This window comes from Bidens hawaiensis, unplaced genomic scaffold (genome assembly GCF_021521415.1).
Source record: "Bidens hawaiensis isolate Kalapana, Puna unplaced genomic scaffold, B.hawaiensis_p1.1 tig00018849_1, whole genome shotgun sequence".
In the NCBI taxonomy this organism is placed as follows: Eukaryota; Viridiplantae; Streptophyta; class Magnoliopsida; order Asterales; family Asteraceae; genus Bidens; species Bidens hawaiensis.
The window spans coordinates 239357-256204 of NW_027492864.1; the positions used below are offsets into that span (position 1 = coordinate 239357).

The 16848-nt window shown below is 35.9% G+C and overlaps 2 protein-coding genes across 2 annotated transcripts; both read right to left on the reverse strand.

The window, feature by feature from the left end:
- Positions 1–5078: 5078 nt before the first annotated feature.
- LOC143557255 (KH domain-containing protein At4g18375-like) lies at positions 5079–9180 on the reverse strand. The gene is made up of 8 exons (XM_077046371.1): positions 9110–9180; positions 7163–7851; positions 6600–7091; positions 6283–6522; positions 5952–6209; positions 5806–5864; positions 5619–5712; positions 5079–5519 (listed from the first exon to the last, which is right to left on the reverse strand). Exons 2-8 carry the CDS (start codon positions 7832–7834, stop codon positions 5388–5390), a joined length of 1947 nt encoding a protein of 648 aa, XP_076902486.1. The 5' UTR covers positions 7835–7851; positions 9110–9180; the 3' UTR covers positions 5079–5387.
- A 4441-nt stretch (positions 9181–13621) lies between these two features.
- On the reverse strand, positions 13622–16727 carry LOC143557229 (uncharacterized). Its single transcript, XM_077046347.1, has 8 exons — positions 16099–16727; positions 15833–16015; positions 15655–15746; positions 15514–15573; positions 15365–15434; positions 15087–15290; positions 14638–14984; positions 13622–13752 (listed from the first exon to the last, which is right to left on the reverse strand). Exons 1-8 carry the CDS (start codon positions 16702–16704, stop codon positions 13734–13736), a joined length of 1581 nt encoding a protein of 526 aa, XP_076902462.1. The 5' UTR covers positions 16705–16727; the 3' UTR covers positions 13622–13733.
- Positions 16728–16848: the final 121 nt, after the last annotated feature.

The window sequence follows — 16848 nt, forward strand, 5'->3', positions numbered from 1 at the left end:
GTTTTACTATTCCTTGACGATATGGCAAGTCATAATTAGTTATTTATTTTTATTATTTTTATAATTTCTATTGTTTATGCGGATTACACAATGACGAAGTATAGTGAGGGCCATGGGTGGTCCCGACCCCCCTGTTGTTTTGCACTGTCGGGTAAATTTACCCGTTTTCCGTCCGATAATTTTTATATATAGTGTAAATTTATCCGCTTTCGGCCGGAAATTTGAGCCTGACCCTCTCGTTTGTGAATCTTTTTTATACATTTTGAGTCCGTTCCTGACGTTTTCGTCCAAGCTTCGGCGCTGAGATTTCATAAATAGTGATCTTGGGTTTTTAATCAAAATTTTTTAATTAAGACACGGTCATTTTTATTCTTTTTAAGTCCAAAAGAATATTTTTTTTTCATAAAACACATTCAAAATTTGTTTAACCAAAGCATTAAATATAATTACTAACAAAATGTCATATGACCAACGCTTTTATTAACGACCATCTATCATCCTACTCCCGCTCCCAACTAATATACCTCATGCCCGGATTTAAACTCTAAGATCTCCCGAGACAAAACCTCTATGAAGTGGACTAGTGATATGATTTATGATGCCAAATAATTGGTACAATTTCTTGGTAGACACAAAGTCATATTGACCCGATTATGGGAATGAAACAATAGGCGGCTTTTTTGTGTAATATGTCACAATGGAACACATAATGAAACTCGAGTGATTTTATACAGACAAAAAGATATTGAGTTACTTTAGTAAGGTAAAACGAAAACTTGGTTAGCATTCTGTGAAATTGTCTCTAAATAAAAAAATATAAAATTAACTTGAATCCCATTATAAGTAGTTAAGTTGGTGGGAAAACTGGATGATAGCTCAAAATATAACTCATTCTTCGATAGTAATTTATACTGATAATTCAATTACGACCCTGAACTTTTATTCTATTGCCAAGGGAAATCGAGCTTACGATATCATTACAGATATACACTTGATTTTGCTTCAATGATTATGAGCGAAAACATATGAAAATCAAGTGTGAATCTATGATGACTATGCTTAAGATTGAGGTTGGCAACAAAAGTGAAAGATAAGAGTACCGGTAGTTGACCAATAGTTATTTAAATTGTTGAGTTCCAACTTCCAATACATTTAATGGATAGTCTTTAAATATTATTCTTTTAGTGATATATACATATGTTTTCAAAAGTGGGTTGCGGCGCAGCTTGTTGCCCGTTTGCCTGTCACTTCATTGTAATCGCTTATAGTAACTTAATTATACAAGTTAGTTCACGGCTAAAGTTTATATATGTTAACAAAAGAGATAGATAGGGTTATTAAAAAAAAAGCTTGAAAACGAGTCATGATTGAGTCAAGCCAAGATGACTATTCTTGTAAACGAGTCGAGCTGAGTCCAAGCCAAGTTAGACCGTCGTTAACTTATTGAGTAGTCTGTCCAAAATTTTTTCCTTCTAGTCCACTCGAGAGAGTCCAAGTCCAAGGTTAATTGCTTAAGGTCCTTTAAGATTGGCCCAAAGTTCTATAATGTTATCGTAAGTTCATAACTCATAAATCATAAATAAACTACTTTCGGATAATGTTTGTTTATTTCTTTGTTCTTTTTTTCTTTAATAATCTCAAAACATTTTATGAGTTTATTATAAAATATAATTTAATATGATGATAATGTAGAAGTAGAAGAATGTTTTTGACCGTCACGGTGGAATAATGTAGTACTAAAAAGATTACTAGTTTAACGTGGAGCCTTTTACTTGACTGGTTGGCAACTCGGGTGAATCCTAGCAATAAAGGTTTTGATATACCTTTCACAGTTTCACCGTGTGCCGTTTTTTGCCAATGAGATGCAAATGGTGGAACACTTTTTTGGCTCGTCGGATTGCTACTCGTGAGTCGTGGATGGAGAGCAATCTTGGTAGAATATTGCCAGTTCCATTGCTTTGAGCCCAAAAGACACGGTCACTTGAATAGATTCGTTACACTTTCTGACGGATGATTTGAAAGAGTCAAAATGAAACTATTTTCAAAGGACTGATTCGGGTCAGTTTGGGTTATTTTAAAAATCTTATGGGTAAATTTGGGTCAGAGTTGCCAACCAGTCAAGTAAATCTTTTGGGCTCTATGTATTCACTTGCATATAAACATGGACGCCGATATAATTTCAGGTTTGAAGTTTACTTGGTTATTTTGTTTTGACTAATATAATGACATGACTTTGATTATTAAAAGTTCATAACAGTTAATAAATAACAATAATAAAAAGTTAAAAACACCTTGACATAGCACTAATGCTAACAAGAATACAAGATTGACAAGCTCTCCAGTAGCAATGCTCAGTTTTAACAATCAATTCCATTTTAAATGTATTAAGATGAACTAACATAGTTACATTAAAATTTTGGTTTTATGCCTGTGTAGGCTTTCAGTATATACACTACAAAGTCGCTAAATGATACATAATGTGCACACGCAAACACAGATAGTAAAAATACAAATGAATAGAATAAGCAAGTGAATCCAGGGCCCTGGTGTTGTTACTTGCTGATGTGGCACCTGATTCCAAATCGCAGTTTGCAGAACTAGAAACGGAGTACCGACCTATACTAAAAGGGTGCTGACTATACATACAACACCAAAGGGCATGTAGCCCACCGTTACTAAGATGTGTTGGAAAGGCGCAGATTTATGAGTATAAAAATACATATGATCAGGCTTGTATAAAAAACTGAACTTTGCTTTTTATGTGGGCCCGTACTTGTATCATACAAGTCGTACAACCTTATACAGACAATATGATATGATTATTGCGTGAATAGTTTCTGGGGCGTTCGTATAGCCTATCCCTGCTATATATGAATCCGAAAAACCCACTAAAAGAATATAAAACAGTTGGCTACCACAGTTGTGGTTAACATTTTAACTACCTAAGGTTTTTTTTGTTTTAATTAACGAGCTCAAGAAAAATCCTCAGGACCCTAAGGCTGCACTTCATGTAAAGGCGTAGAAAAGCAACTCTAGTTCAAAACCGTTTGGGTCCACAAAAGTGGTTTTTGCTCAAGCCGGTTCTCGACTTCTGGTTTCAAAATGATTTTTCGAATGAAAAAAGGGCAGTTCAGTTTCAAACTGGTTCCGGTTTCAATCAGTTTGCTCCGGTTATGACCAGTTTGAAGGAGGGGTTCCCGAGCCGGCTTCAACCCTACGGTTCAGATTGGTATTCCGGTTCTTGTCAAACCAGTTCCTAATCAGTTCCTGACCTCTAACTTCATGCACGTGTGGTTCAAAATAGTAAATATTAGGGAATGGATTATGTTGGAGGTTGATATGTAAAAATGACTAAAAAGAATGGAAAGATAATAAATGGTTTACTTAATAGAAGAAGGTTGGTATGTAAAAGAGATTTGAAAGATGCAGCTTTTGCTCGTAAACACGTCGTTTACGAGTGAGGCTCTAGCTTCACGCCTCGACTTTCAAGACCTAAACGCCTCCAAGCTTCTCTGATAACTATCCAACAAGGAGTCAAAGTCATGGGCTGAAATAAGGAAGTCAAAATCAAGAGGCTGAATCAAGAGGCGAGTAAATTCCTTGTGACCTTTTAGTACAAATAGAGCTAGATCATTTGTCCATTGTCTATGTTATCAAAATTATATATTCGTATTGTAATTTGGAGAGTAGCCCCTCTGAAATAGCACCTACCACTATCATATTTTTCAAATAAAAATCAAGCCTATTTTAATCCTGTCATTCGAGTTTCTACCATCCTCGCACTTTTTAAAAACCAGGTTAACTACTACTACTAGAGATCAAAATAATGAAACAAGATTTCATCATAAGGACGAGAAAAATGTGTGCAGGAAAACAAACTGGAAAATTATGAGAAACTGTTTCATAAAATGAGAGACTCGTTGCAGAGTTACCAAGAGAAATACAAAGTCCTAGAGCAAAAGTGAAGCTACTATTCTACTCAATACATCAAAAATACTTGAGAGGGCCTGATTGTTCTAAGTCTTCTATATGATACTTTCTACAACTTCCTCACTTGTAGCCTTGTAGGATACATATTATTTCAAGATATCGCTAGAGCTAATATGTGACGATGTGATCCATACAAACACATAAAAGTTTAATAGCAAAGACTACTATATGAAGGCACAATTAAGATCAACATATCAAAACATTACTTGTTGGTCTGAATTACGTCTTCATATGATAATCGTTGCTAACAGCTTTTATGTATTTGTATGCCACGTCATCACATATGAGCAATATCAATATCTAACAATATGTATCATACAACTCTCTACAAATGAGGAAGTTTCAAAAAATATGTAGACAACCCTTGAACATTCAGGTCCTAAGTAGTAGACTCACTTTTGATCTAGAATATTGTACTTCTTAGTTATTCTAGGACGAGTCTCTCATTCTCGAACTAGTTTCCCTCTTGCAACTTGCCATTTTTTTTGGCACACATTTTTCGGTCTAATGGTGAAATCTTGGTTCACTATAAGACTGGATAGCATAAGAAAGATGAGAATTATTCACAAGTCATAGCCGTCACAGATAGTGTAAAACTGAGAATTGATTCATAAGTCATAGATAAGTAACAGATAGTGTGAAATTACCTAAATTCGGGAGTAGCTAGCTAATCTGACAACGTTTGGTGAGTTTAAAAATAAATTTGATTTATAAAGGTTAAAACTACATGAAGCAGATAGCGTGGAATTACGTAAAGTCACGATTAGTTAAATTTGATAAAACGATGAAGAAACTTGGTGAAAGATTTCGGTGTAGTTTAAAAATTGAATTTGATTTATAAAGAGTAAAAACTTTGAAGGTAAAAGCTAAATGTAAGTCTCATGGAGAGCTATATATCCCCTTATTCTTAGCAGCATAATATTGTGCTTCGAGATCATGTATACCAAAATACCAAATCAAGAAGGTACGAAGCAGATCAAGAAGCTTACCATTTCAGAATGTATCAGCTGTAGAAGGGATTATACAGGCGATTCAGGAACCAAGAAAACGAGCAAACACTCAGAAAACACCAACTATCATGATTAAAGTTATGACAGAATAGTAACCGCACGAGCATAATATTATTTCAAAAGACAGAATCCGCACTACCAAAGAACAGGAGTTAATTAAAAAGAGTATGTTGAGAAAGAAAAGATTACAAGTGCCGCTGAATGGAATCTTTGCAGATTCTTGCAAGCACCATTGATGAACCTTCCAGATAGATCTTAAGAAATGAAAACACCAGCAGAAAGAACCCAAGAGATTGAGATCCATGTCATGTAAGAAAACCCTAAACGAGACTATTTGTAAGAGCATTTCCCACAAACTTAAAACCATAATTCACCTTCAAGTTATAATCAGGTGGCCAATATGAAAGCTTGAATCAGGTTTTCAGCTGCACGCTTTTGTTCGGATGTCCCAGAAATCACAGCCACACGATCACCCCTGGATGATTTGCTATCAGATATCTCCACAGAAGCCCCCGATATCTAAAAGACAAGAAAACATTTAGCGAGAATCTTTAATAGTAATTAATCTCTCTAATAATATAAATTGTAAAACAAAAGAAAAGAAGGTATGAAAATCACCTTACGAATATTGTCTACATTGGCTCCACCTTTACCCATAACCTTACCGACCGCATGACCAGGGATGACCATCTCAGATGCAGAAGGAGGCAATCTGGTTAACATCAAAGATCAAATTAGCAAAGGGCAAAATGGTCAATAATACCAAAGACGGTACGGTTAATGTGTTGAGAAAATAACTACTTACCCTCCATAGAGTGGTTTTGAAGAATAAGAAGACAAAGATCCATACCCAGTGTCACTCATCTGTAACCAGAAACATATCCACTTAGCATACAACACAAACTCCACAAATTTATTGTATAATTAATGGTGATTCGATAACGAGCATACCGCATATATGGAGCTTGAAGAAAGTAAGCCCAACCCACTCACGGTTTCAGCTCGGTGCTCATAACCTAAAGGAGCAAGTGATGAAACACTAGGTAAAACCGAAGGTACGTGAATACCACTTCCACCTGCATACAGAGAATCACTCCCTGAAGATGGGTTATGTTTATGACCAGTATCCCTATCTTTCAGAATATCATCACGAAGGCGGAGAACAATCTGAACAAGTGCATCTCTCACGCTGCCAACTTCTCCAATCACCTACATGTTAGAATTATAGTTATAAAAAAACTAAAAAAGATCAACTAATTAGAGATTTTAAAATAAAACCAACCTCAACAAGTTCATCATTAGCATCTGCACATTTTGGTTTTTCACCTTTGGATATGCGAACATCTGCCCTAGTTCTTTTTCGAATTTCATTTATGATTGAACCACTTTTACCTATGATGCAACCAATAACTTTAGAAGGCACAAGAAGCCTCATGGAAACATCTTCCTCCTCTTCTTCATTTATCTTTCCTTGAAGTAAAAGGACTGCTTCAACCGCCATTGATTTTACATCATCCAATGACTGCAAAAAACATCACAATATGTTAAGATACCAAATAAAAAAATATATTTCTTTAAAAAAACAAAAAAAAAACATACTTCTGTTGCTTGGATTGTTATAATACATTCATCGCGTCTAGTATCATCAACATCAACACGAGCACCACTGGCTTCTCTGACATTTCTAATAGTGGCTCCACCCCTTCCGATAACACGCCCAATTTTGGTAAACGGGCATAAAATCCTTATAACTAACTCCCCTGATAAAGATGCACCAGAAAATCCAGAAACCACAGGAAGGGCAGAAGAGTAAATTGGCCATTGGCTCCCTGAATCTAGATAACCTGGGAAATCTTGCAGATGTGAAACACCAAAAACAGAAGAAACAGGTCTCGAGGGAACATACGGTTCCACATTTGGATATAGCCCAGCAGGAGTAGGATATATTGGTACATCAGAAGGTATAATGATGCTCGGTGGAGCTTCAGTAACAGATGTTTCAAGAGGAACCACTTCCTTAGGGGGAAACTTGTACATAATAGTCGAGACTGCGAAAAGTGCTTTTCTCACCGCCTCTGGATCACCGGTTATCTAAATTCAAGAAAGTGTCAGCTATAAACAAATAACCAAAAAGACATAATTATGAGTCAACGAAGGTTAACCTGAACAAAGTTGTCAAACTCCATGGCACATGAATGATTAGGATCACTAATATCTTTCGGATTAATCTTAATATTCGTTCTTGTCTTACTTCTTAACCTCTTTATAGTCGCACCAGCTTTCCCAATAAGAATGGCAGACTGACTAGCGGGAGCAAGAATTTGACACTCTGCCTTAACCTTATCTTTATACTTACTATCAGAATCATGACCCGTCTCCACCGCATTTTCAATTGCAGTATGCACCCTTATAAGTGCATCCTGTGCAGCGCATATAGGCTCCATATCACCAACTTCATCATCAGGCTCAATATCTGCTTTTTCACGAACATAACAATAGATTGTTATTATCCTGTGCTCAGAGCCTGGAAACGGATCCACTACTTTAACTCTCGCCCGTGTTTCTTGTCGAATTGAATTTATGACTTTTCCACTCTTCCCAATCACACTCCCGATAACCCGATCCGGGCATATTATCCTGTAAACAACCAACTCACCTTTGTCCCTATTCTTATCATACTTATTATTATTGTTATCATTATTATTACTTCTATCATCTCTTCCGTTTCCTCGTCTTCTCTGATTCTTGTTATCACCGTTTCCATCATCCCTCTCTCTATCCCTGTCCCTCTCTCTATCCCTCTTATTAAACTGACGTCTTCCACTCTCACCCATATTTTACAAATCAATTCCTGAACGCAAAACACCAAAATACACAGAATCAGGTAATAGAAGCTTGAAATAAAAAATCACTCAATTAATCCAATTTCAACTGTAGGCAATGTTGTAAAAATCAGATCTTGGCGGAATTAATCGGTAATCGGCCCTATACCGATGTGACTTGACCTAATCAGTCCCATTAATCAGTAGTCGGTCAAATCAATAAAAAATCAGGGATTAATCCGTATAGGACCTTTTTTTAATTTATTTTTTGAAAAGCAATCGAATCCTGGTTTTCTCATTGGTTTGTTATGTTTATGTTTAAATATTTATGTTTAAAGTATATTTATGTGAACATTTTTATGTAATTTTTCAAAATTACACACATACACACAAATGGTTGTAAAAATCCCGTCTACGTGCCGATTAATCCCCGATCAATCACCAGTTGGCACCCCACCGACTCGTACCGATTAATCAATATTTAGTTAAAATTGGTCAAAATTGAAATTTTTATACGTATAAAATATAGTATATATATGTATATATATGTACATTTGTAAAATTTCATATAAACTCCAATCCGATTAATCCATACTAATCTCGATATATCGCTAGACCCTACCCTACTGCTGACGCCTAGCGATTTATATAACACTGACACACACATACACACACACACACCACACACATATAAAGTCAGGTTATAGTACAATAATCCTTAACGTATGCGAATAACGCTCAAAGCGAACAACAAAACGCTAAAGGCAAAAACAAAACGCCCAAAGCCAAAATACAAAAACGCTCAAGAAAATCATAATATGCTCAAAACGGGTTTCATGAAAAAAAGTAAAAAATTGATCGATTAACGATCCAAATTTGTTTTTTTCGGTGAATCGATGATTAATTGGGTATGTATTGATGATAGATTATTGTATTCTATCCTTTACACACACACACGCACACACACACATATATATATATGAAAAATTACATATAAAAATTACAATCCAATTAATCCAGATTAATATTGACTGTAGGTCAAAAGTCAACGGAAGATATTGTGATACCAGATTCAATTACATTCATCGATCGACAAAAGAATAATAATTTATTACCAGATACACAACCGATTGATGAAACCCTAACAATTAGAACTCAATTAACGATATACGATACGAATCAATACAATTCGAGTGATCAATTGTACAATTGGAATAAGAATAAGTGTAATTGCAATAATACATTGATGATTATACAAATTATATGAACGAATTGAAGTAATCGAACCTGTTAAGATGAACGGCAAAAAGAAACCCTAGGATTTGCTTATTACGAATATGTGCGAACGTGTATATTATTGGAAGCATAATATATGATGGTCGGTATATAATATTCAATATTTACAAATAACTCCCATGGATTTTTATGATTATATATTCGGTCCGGTCCGTGTGCGTTTCGTAAACACGGTTGTTACTGATTTGTCGTTTTTTGATAAACATTAATGACATCTAAGAACGTGTGCTTGTTTTTTCAGAGATAAAATGTCCGCATTATTCGGATCATATTTGCAGACATATGTAGAAAAGGTTGACCAAACCTATGTAGTTTGTAAGAAGAAGACTGCTTGTTTTTATAACGTCTGTAGACTGCTAAAATAAACTGGTGGTGGTGTACAAACTGTGGTGGACGATGATGTAGTCGGTGGTGGTTGGTGGGTTGTGGTGGCAGACGGTGGGTGGTGGTGGTGGACAGTGAGTGTTGGTAGGTGATGGTGTTTAACTATCTGCGGACCTTAGAAGATTTTAGAATTAGATGAGCCAAGTTTGCACCAAGAAGAGTTTGCGCAGACGTTTTTTTAATGAAATGTCTTCGAAAAAAACAAACAGCCTGCATATGACAATGTATGCCCGTGGTCTGCACGGCGCAGACTAAAGAGTGTACGCATCTTTTTTAGAAAAACAAATAGTACTTAGAGTTTTCAAGTTTTCTACCAAAGACGGGTACATATAGGGTTGAGAGTTGACCATTGTTTTCGCGTTAAATGTGTATTGTTTGACATGTATTGTCACATGTTATGCTTTGTTAGGATGTTTAAACTATATATGGTATGGTGATAATGTCAAGGAATTACGGTAACATTCGCCATCATAATAATTTATCTTCTAGATTTCGTACCTAAAACAACCTGGATATGAAATCTTGAAATCTAAATTGTTATACACATGAGGTGTTTTAGTAAATTAGAGGACATTAATGCTTATTGAAACGTAAATTAGAGATGACACTTATGCAACAATGAATATGTATGTGGTGTCATCTTTTTGTTCATATGTGATTGAAGGTCTGAGCATCGACGTGAGACAAAGAAGGACGTTTGTTAGTCTTGTCATGCATGCTAGTATGCATCACCGAACACTGGTCCGAGTGTAAGCCGATATATTATTTCTATAGTGAGTTTGGAGGGTAATATAAAAGGTAGTACAAAGTGAAATTGACCACAGTTTTTAATATTGTTTCGCGTAAATTTTATTTACTTGATGTATTGTGGGATGTCATACTTAGTTAGAAGGTTGAATCAATTCATTGTACCACAATATTCACATCTATGATATTTTACTTTAGATTTCGTATGTAAAAAATCATAGGTATGAAACCTTTAAGCTACTATAACATCATAGGTCTTTTAATAAATTTGAGGACATTAATATTTCGTAATTAGCCATTTATATTGTAACGAGATATGATTACCATTCAGTATTATAATGACTAAAATAGTGATGACACGCGACCCTTGTTGCAACAATGAATCTGTTTATGATGTCAGATATTTTTTTCACTCCATATGGGTTTGTAGGTTTGTTTGTGTTTGTGGGTTGGTACTCATTATCACTCTGGTGTGAAAGTATACACGGTATATGTGACAATCGTCAATTTCAGGTTAACTCCGTTAACTCAACTCCGTCAATTCAAACTTAAGATCATTGAATCTATAACGCACACCTCATTACATTTAAACTAGGGTTTAAATGACGCTTAACACTTACTACATGTGTAGTCTTTCGGGATTTGCACCGAAACGCAAACGAGTTGACGAAAACAATTGGTGAATAAATGAAAAACGTCAAAACAATAATTATGTGATAATTATGTGTTAGACTTATGTGTTATGTGATAATATTGTTATAAACGTTAACTCAATGTGCAAACTAAGTTAATTAAGCTAGAAAAGTAGCATTTGAAAGTTGAGGGACTTAAGTGTAATATATTATTATTATTAATATTAACCTAAACCCTAACCTCCTTCTCTCCCTCCCCAAACCCGACGGCAGCTACCCCCCCCCCCCCCTCTCTTCACGATCGGCTCACACACACACATATTGCTTGGTTTTTTATCTTGGTTTTCACAATTGAAGCATCCTACACCCGATTCTAGTCATCTTCTACCTTCCCCTTGCTTATTTTTGTGCTTTGGAAGGTATAATTATAAACCCTAGAATCTGGAAATTATATACATGATGTTCATATGTCTTGTTTTGATTGAAAGATGTATTGATTGTTGAATTGATAGCTAATATTGGTGTTATTGCATGTTAATCGTTTGTTTCTTGATTTTGAGTTCAAGTAAAACCCTAATCATGGATGTAATGTGTATTTGATGTGCATGGATAATGATTATGGTGTCTATAAGGTCATATGAACGGATTATGGTCCATAGATAGTTAATAGGTTGAGTTTTGTTGAAAACAGTTTCTGGACAGATTGTGTTGTTGATGTTCAATTGACTGTAACGGGGTGTGAATGTGAAAATTGGTCGAGATAATTGATACTACAGTAAACTAGGTTGAGTCTAGTTTCTAAAGAATATAAATTTGCAATTTTTGAACGTGTAAAAGTTAACTTTTATGATTTTACAAAATCGTTGTGCAAAGCTGAGTTGTTAGACCTGCTGTTAGGTTGTTTTGTAAATATTATATCTCATGAACTACGAGACCAATTGGGTTGGTTCCACTTCTGGAAGTTGACTTGTTGAGTTAGGAACCTAACCCAAGTGGTCTTGCATTTGTTGGATTTTTAGTTTAACGGGAATTTCAAATAACATTCTGTTGCGCATGAATTTGACTGTTATGAGTTTGCTGTAATGTTTTGATCATTGTGAGAAACATATGTGGAATAAAAATAAAATAAAATATGTTCTGGAAACCTAATACATGTATGCTTTTGTGATGATTTTTGGTAAATTAATTGAGATGCTATGATCGGTGGAATAGACTAGTTTTACAAGTAGAATTCTGTCATTAAGAAACTAGTTGCTGAATTTTGTAAAAGTTGTATGAAACATGGTAATTGCTAATTAATTGTCGTGTTTTGACCAAATTGCCCTTGAGGGGAATAATTGCTAATTAATTGTCGTGTTTTGACCAAATTGCCCTTAAGGGGAATAATTGCTAGTTAATTGTTATGTGTTGACCAAATTGCCTCTCGGGGAGTAATTGCTAGTGATGTACATTATTAATACATGACACGTAAATAATTGCTCACACATGTAATGTATCAAAAATGTACTTGTTAAAGTCACACACGATTCACAAACGAAACACGAAACATATTGTGTGCATATGTATTATGTGCCGAGTTTAGAGACTCGATAATAGTTCCGACACTTAGAAAAATCTCTTTGTTGTTTTAGAACGCTAAAGAGAGTTTTTCTGTGACGCGCATCTTTTGGTGATTTATTTTGGGAATTCTTCGCAAACAGTGAGTTCACTTACCCCTCTAAACTATTTTCAAACGCTTTTCACTTGGGGAGATAACATACTCCGAAAACGCATTTAAGATTTTGTTAATATAAATTATATATCACTTGTAAAGACTAAGTGGCAAACGCAATAACTAAAGTCCTTCATTCACATCGAACCGTTTAGTATTGGATAATAGCGAGTCATTGTTGAGTAGTACTACTGGGTTTGACAAACCCCACCCAACGCTAAACTCGACTGGAGGTCGAGTGGGTGTAATCTTGGTTAAACATAAACCATGGTCGGGATAGACCTGGTGGCAAGGCAAATGATAAACAGTCAGCTTCGGTATCGAACACTTAGTAATACTTGTTTTATAGGCTAGCTACCTATAGATATATAATTGACATAACACTATCTGGTAACGCAAAACGCTGAACGCCAAACGCTAAACGCAAAACGCTAAACGCTTTATTTTAAATAAACTTGTGAACTCACCAACCTCGTGTTGACACTTTTAGTATGTTATTCTCAGGTAGCCGAGGCGAGCGCGCGGTATAGGATCATGCATTGTTTGAAACGCTTTTGTTTATACAACCTGATTTTAAACTGTTATTATGGGGTTTTGAGTCGTCCTGCGTGACGCAACTTTTATCTTTTGGTTTTTACGCTTCCGCACTTATTTTCATTTAAACGTTTTTATGGTTTGATTATAACTAATGATTCCGATCCTGTTAGTTCACACCCTCTGACGGTAAAAATCCGTTAGTGGATTTTGAGGGTGTGACAGTATACGTGTCTACTATTGATGATTGCCGCACGTCATGCTTTGTTAGGGGGTTGTCTCGATCCATGGTATGCTAATAATGTCAATAACTGGGAATGTTTGTCATTATTATATTCCGAATCTAGTCCAAAAACCATCATCATCGTACTCAGTAAATCCCACCAATAACAAAACTAGGATAGGGTTTAAGGAGGGTAAAATGTAGTCTAAAAACCATCATAGTATGAAATCTATTCACCATTCACAATGACATATATAACCTTTTATATAACAAGTATCAATTAGGCTATACATTTTTCACTAATTTTTTTAACAAACTAGTCTAAAACTATGTAACTATATAATAACTAAGCAGCTAAGTTTTGGATTCTTAAATGAACCTCTTCTAATCAATAACAACATAGGTGCTGTTTGTTTTTGCAGACATAAACTGTCTGTAAGCTTATTTCATCTGTTTTTATGTCTGCAGCTGAAGATGTGGTCTGAAGCTCTGTAAGCTGAAAAAATAAGACTGTTTGTTTTTATAAGTTGATACTGTCTTCATAAACTGAATTTCATAAATCTTCAACAACTCTCAAACAAAAACAACCAGACAATCAAACTCTAAAATACACACTTATAGCACATCTGGTACACTAGAATCTATCTACTGATTACAACAATCATAAAGACTAAAACTGGAAAACAAACGGATTCAAGAATCAAAACCCTAAATTAACAGAAGATGAACAAAATTGATGTTTGAGAGAGAAACTGAACGGATTGTATGAATCAAGATAAAACTTCTCGACTCTTTCAATTTATATAAGCAGACCAAATCAGCCCAAAACACAACCACCAGAACGAGGTGGTCGAACGGCGGTGGTCGAACGGTTTAATGATGAAGCAGCGGGGGGTCGACGGAGGTGGTCGAACGGTGGTTATGGCGGCGGTATGGCGACCGAACCAAGGGAGAGAGCAGGAGGCGGTATGGCGGTGGTTATGGCGACCGGAACCAAGGGAGAGAGGAAGAGAAGGAGTGTACCTGGAGGAGCAGAGGCGGTGGCGATGGCTGCCGGCGAGTGGAGGAGCGACGGAGGCGGTGGCTAGGGTTGGAAGGGCTGGACGACCGGTTGTGGAGGATGAAGACGTTTGAAGCATGTTTCAATAGCTTTTGTTTTAAGAAGTTATAAGCTGTTTGCAGATCTTATTCTTTTAAAAAAACAAACTGTCTTCACAGCTGATTGTCTGCGCGCCTGCAGACATTACTCTCCTGAAGATGTTTGAAGCAAAAACAAACATCACCATAGTCTGCATCATTTAGGATTCTGTTGTTTCCCGAAACATGTTTCCGAACCTGAGCATGAGTCTCGGCTTCATGTTGGAACATGTTGACCAATTCTTGCAACTCGAGTTTCCTCACTTCAACCTGTTCTTCAGTGATTGGTTTCTTTAATCCAAAGTATAACAAACCGACTGCAATTAATATTATTCCTATCAAGAACAAAACGCCTGAAAATAGACCAAACGCATATGGTGTATTTGCAGCACCCGGGATCCCATCAACATTAATCCCAAATAATTCGGTTATGATTGACAGAATAAGACCACACCCACCAAACACCGCAAGATTGTGTGTTACTCGCGTGCTTCTATCCTGAAGATCGTGAAAAAAAGCTTTCATTTTTCGTTTCTATATAGTTTTCAAGATCATAAAGAATTATTAATTATGAACTGTTATATGTTATGACAGACAAACCTGCAACCAGGCTCGTTTAGTGCTTTGCATGACATCTTGAATTGTAAATAAACGACCACGAACCGCTTCTTGTTCCTCAAGCATTTCTCGTGTACTTTTTCGTATCCCTTCAAGCAACGTTTTTGTTACGTTTCCTCTCAAGTGTTGAAGAAATTCAAATACAATTTCTTCCCTTGCATGCAAAGACCATTTGACTCGAATAACCTTCCAAAATAAAATTTCATGAAGTAATAGTCATTGTTGACTTTCTGTAAGTCAAAGGTTCAAATCATGCCAACCTGTTGTGATAATCTTTTGATTTCTTGGTTGAGTATTATAATAAAAAGGTTCAAATCTTCATTGTTTCTCCTATTCGAACATACAAAAAAATATGCGTTTATATTAGGTGAAATAATAATAATTTGAGACTATATTATACCTGAAGTACCTGTTAATAAACTTCAGTTCTATTTCATCAGCTTCACCAAATATAGACTTCCGAAATAATCTGTGTGTATTTTATACATATTGAATATTCCTTAAACAAATACAAACAGAAAAGAATTTAAAAACGAATATATCAGCTGACCTGTCATCCCACCGAGCAAGACGGCTGGCCAACAGAGCAATAACTTCATGTATTGTCCGGGGAATATTATTACCACCAGCAAAAAGAAGTTCCTAGATAAACAATAATCCGGTAAGCTGAAAATAACTAAAAGATAAATTAAAAATGATAAATGATTAAAGTTGTAATAAATCTGAACTTCTATGACGCCCAATACGTTTAAACTTGATGTAACCGCTTTCTGGTGCAATGCGGTTATTAAGAAGTTTTGTGATTGCCAAGAACGAAGAACAACGGGCACATCATCCTCGGTTTTATACGGGTCACCAAACGATTGACCCAGAAGTTCAAACAACAGGCCGCCCGCAACTCTCACCGGGACCTAACCGAGATTTGACTGAAGTCAAACATTTCACAATCATAGCGAAAATTAAAAAAAAAAAAAGCAGTAAATATATTACATACCTCGTATAAAAGGTGTTTCATTCTCTCGCTTATGAGCCAGCTTTCGTCTCTCAAAGCAACACTAATAGCAGGATGTAACCACGAAGCGTTATTAAGCCATGAACTAACATGTGAATGGGCTGCAGCAACATGGCACCACCATACAGGTCCAGCTGGACGCTCCCAGTATGGGGCGGCTAGTTCTGCAACGGTAAGGTCATCCTCATCATCCCTGAAATCAAACTGGTTTGAGGTCCAGTCAGCATGAATTTGCACCGATTCAATAAGCTCAGATATTCTGGACCAACCAATCGGGATCCAATGACTCTCATCCACTTTTCCTATCATAGTATTACTCGTGTTTTCTGTAAGATTAGTTGGTTCTGATGAATAACCATCATCCTGTTTCTTCATGTTGTGAATGTTTGCTTGATGAGTTGAGTGCGGTTTTGTGTTTGACTTTGACTTTGACCTGACTGGTCTTCTTTGACTTTTAACATATTCAAATGCACATAAGAGTCCATCTGTCCAGAGCTCACAAGCTGACATTGATTCCTTATTGTAATGGTTTTTGTTATGTTCCCCCTTTTCATCAGGCATACGATGATTGGAACCGATACGATCCATGCTGAGTTTCGAATTAGGGAAGGTATGAAAGTAATTAATAATCGACTGTGAATCACCAAATTAAAATACACATCAGGAATTGTTCAACATACATTTAAACTTATGCAGGTTCGGTCTCCAATCAAAATTTCTCAAATGCAAAGC

Excerpts from the sequence above, each read along its gene's own strand:
- LOC143557229 (XM_077046347.1), bottom strand. The coding sequence starts at position 16,704 with ATGGATCGTATCGGTTCCAATCATCGTATGCCTGATGAAAAGGGGGAA. Across the intron at positions 15,747-15,832 it reads ACGTATTGGGCGTCATAGAA|GAACTTCTTTTTGCTGGTGG; the intron begins GTTCAGATTTAT and ends TTGTTTATCTAG. Across the intron at positions 15,574-15,654 it reads CTTGCTCGGTGGGATGACAG|ATTATTTCGGAAGTCTATAT; the intron begins GTCAGCTGATAT and ends AAATACACACAG.
- LOC143557255 (XM_077046371.1), bottom strand. The coding sequence starts at position 7,834 with ATGGGTGAGAGTGGAAGACGTCAGTTTAATAAGAGGGATAGAGAGAGG. Across the intron at positions 6,210-6,282 it reads CTAATGATGAACTTGTTGAG|GTGATTGGAGAAGTTGGCAG; the intron begins GTTGGTTTTATT and ends TCTAACATGTAG. Across the intron at positions 5,865-5,951 it reads CTTCAAGCTCCATATATGCG|ATGAGTGACACTGGGTATGG; the intron begins GTATGCTCGTTA and ends TTCTGGTTACAG.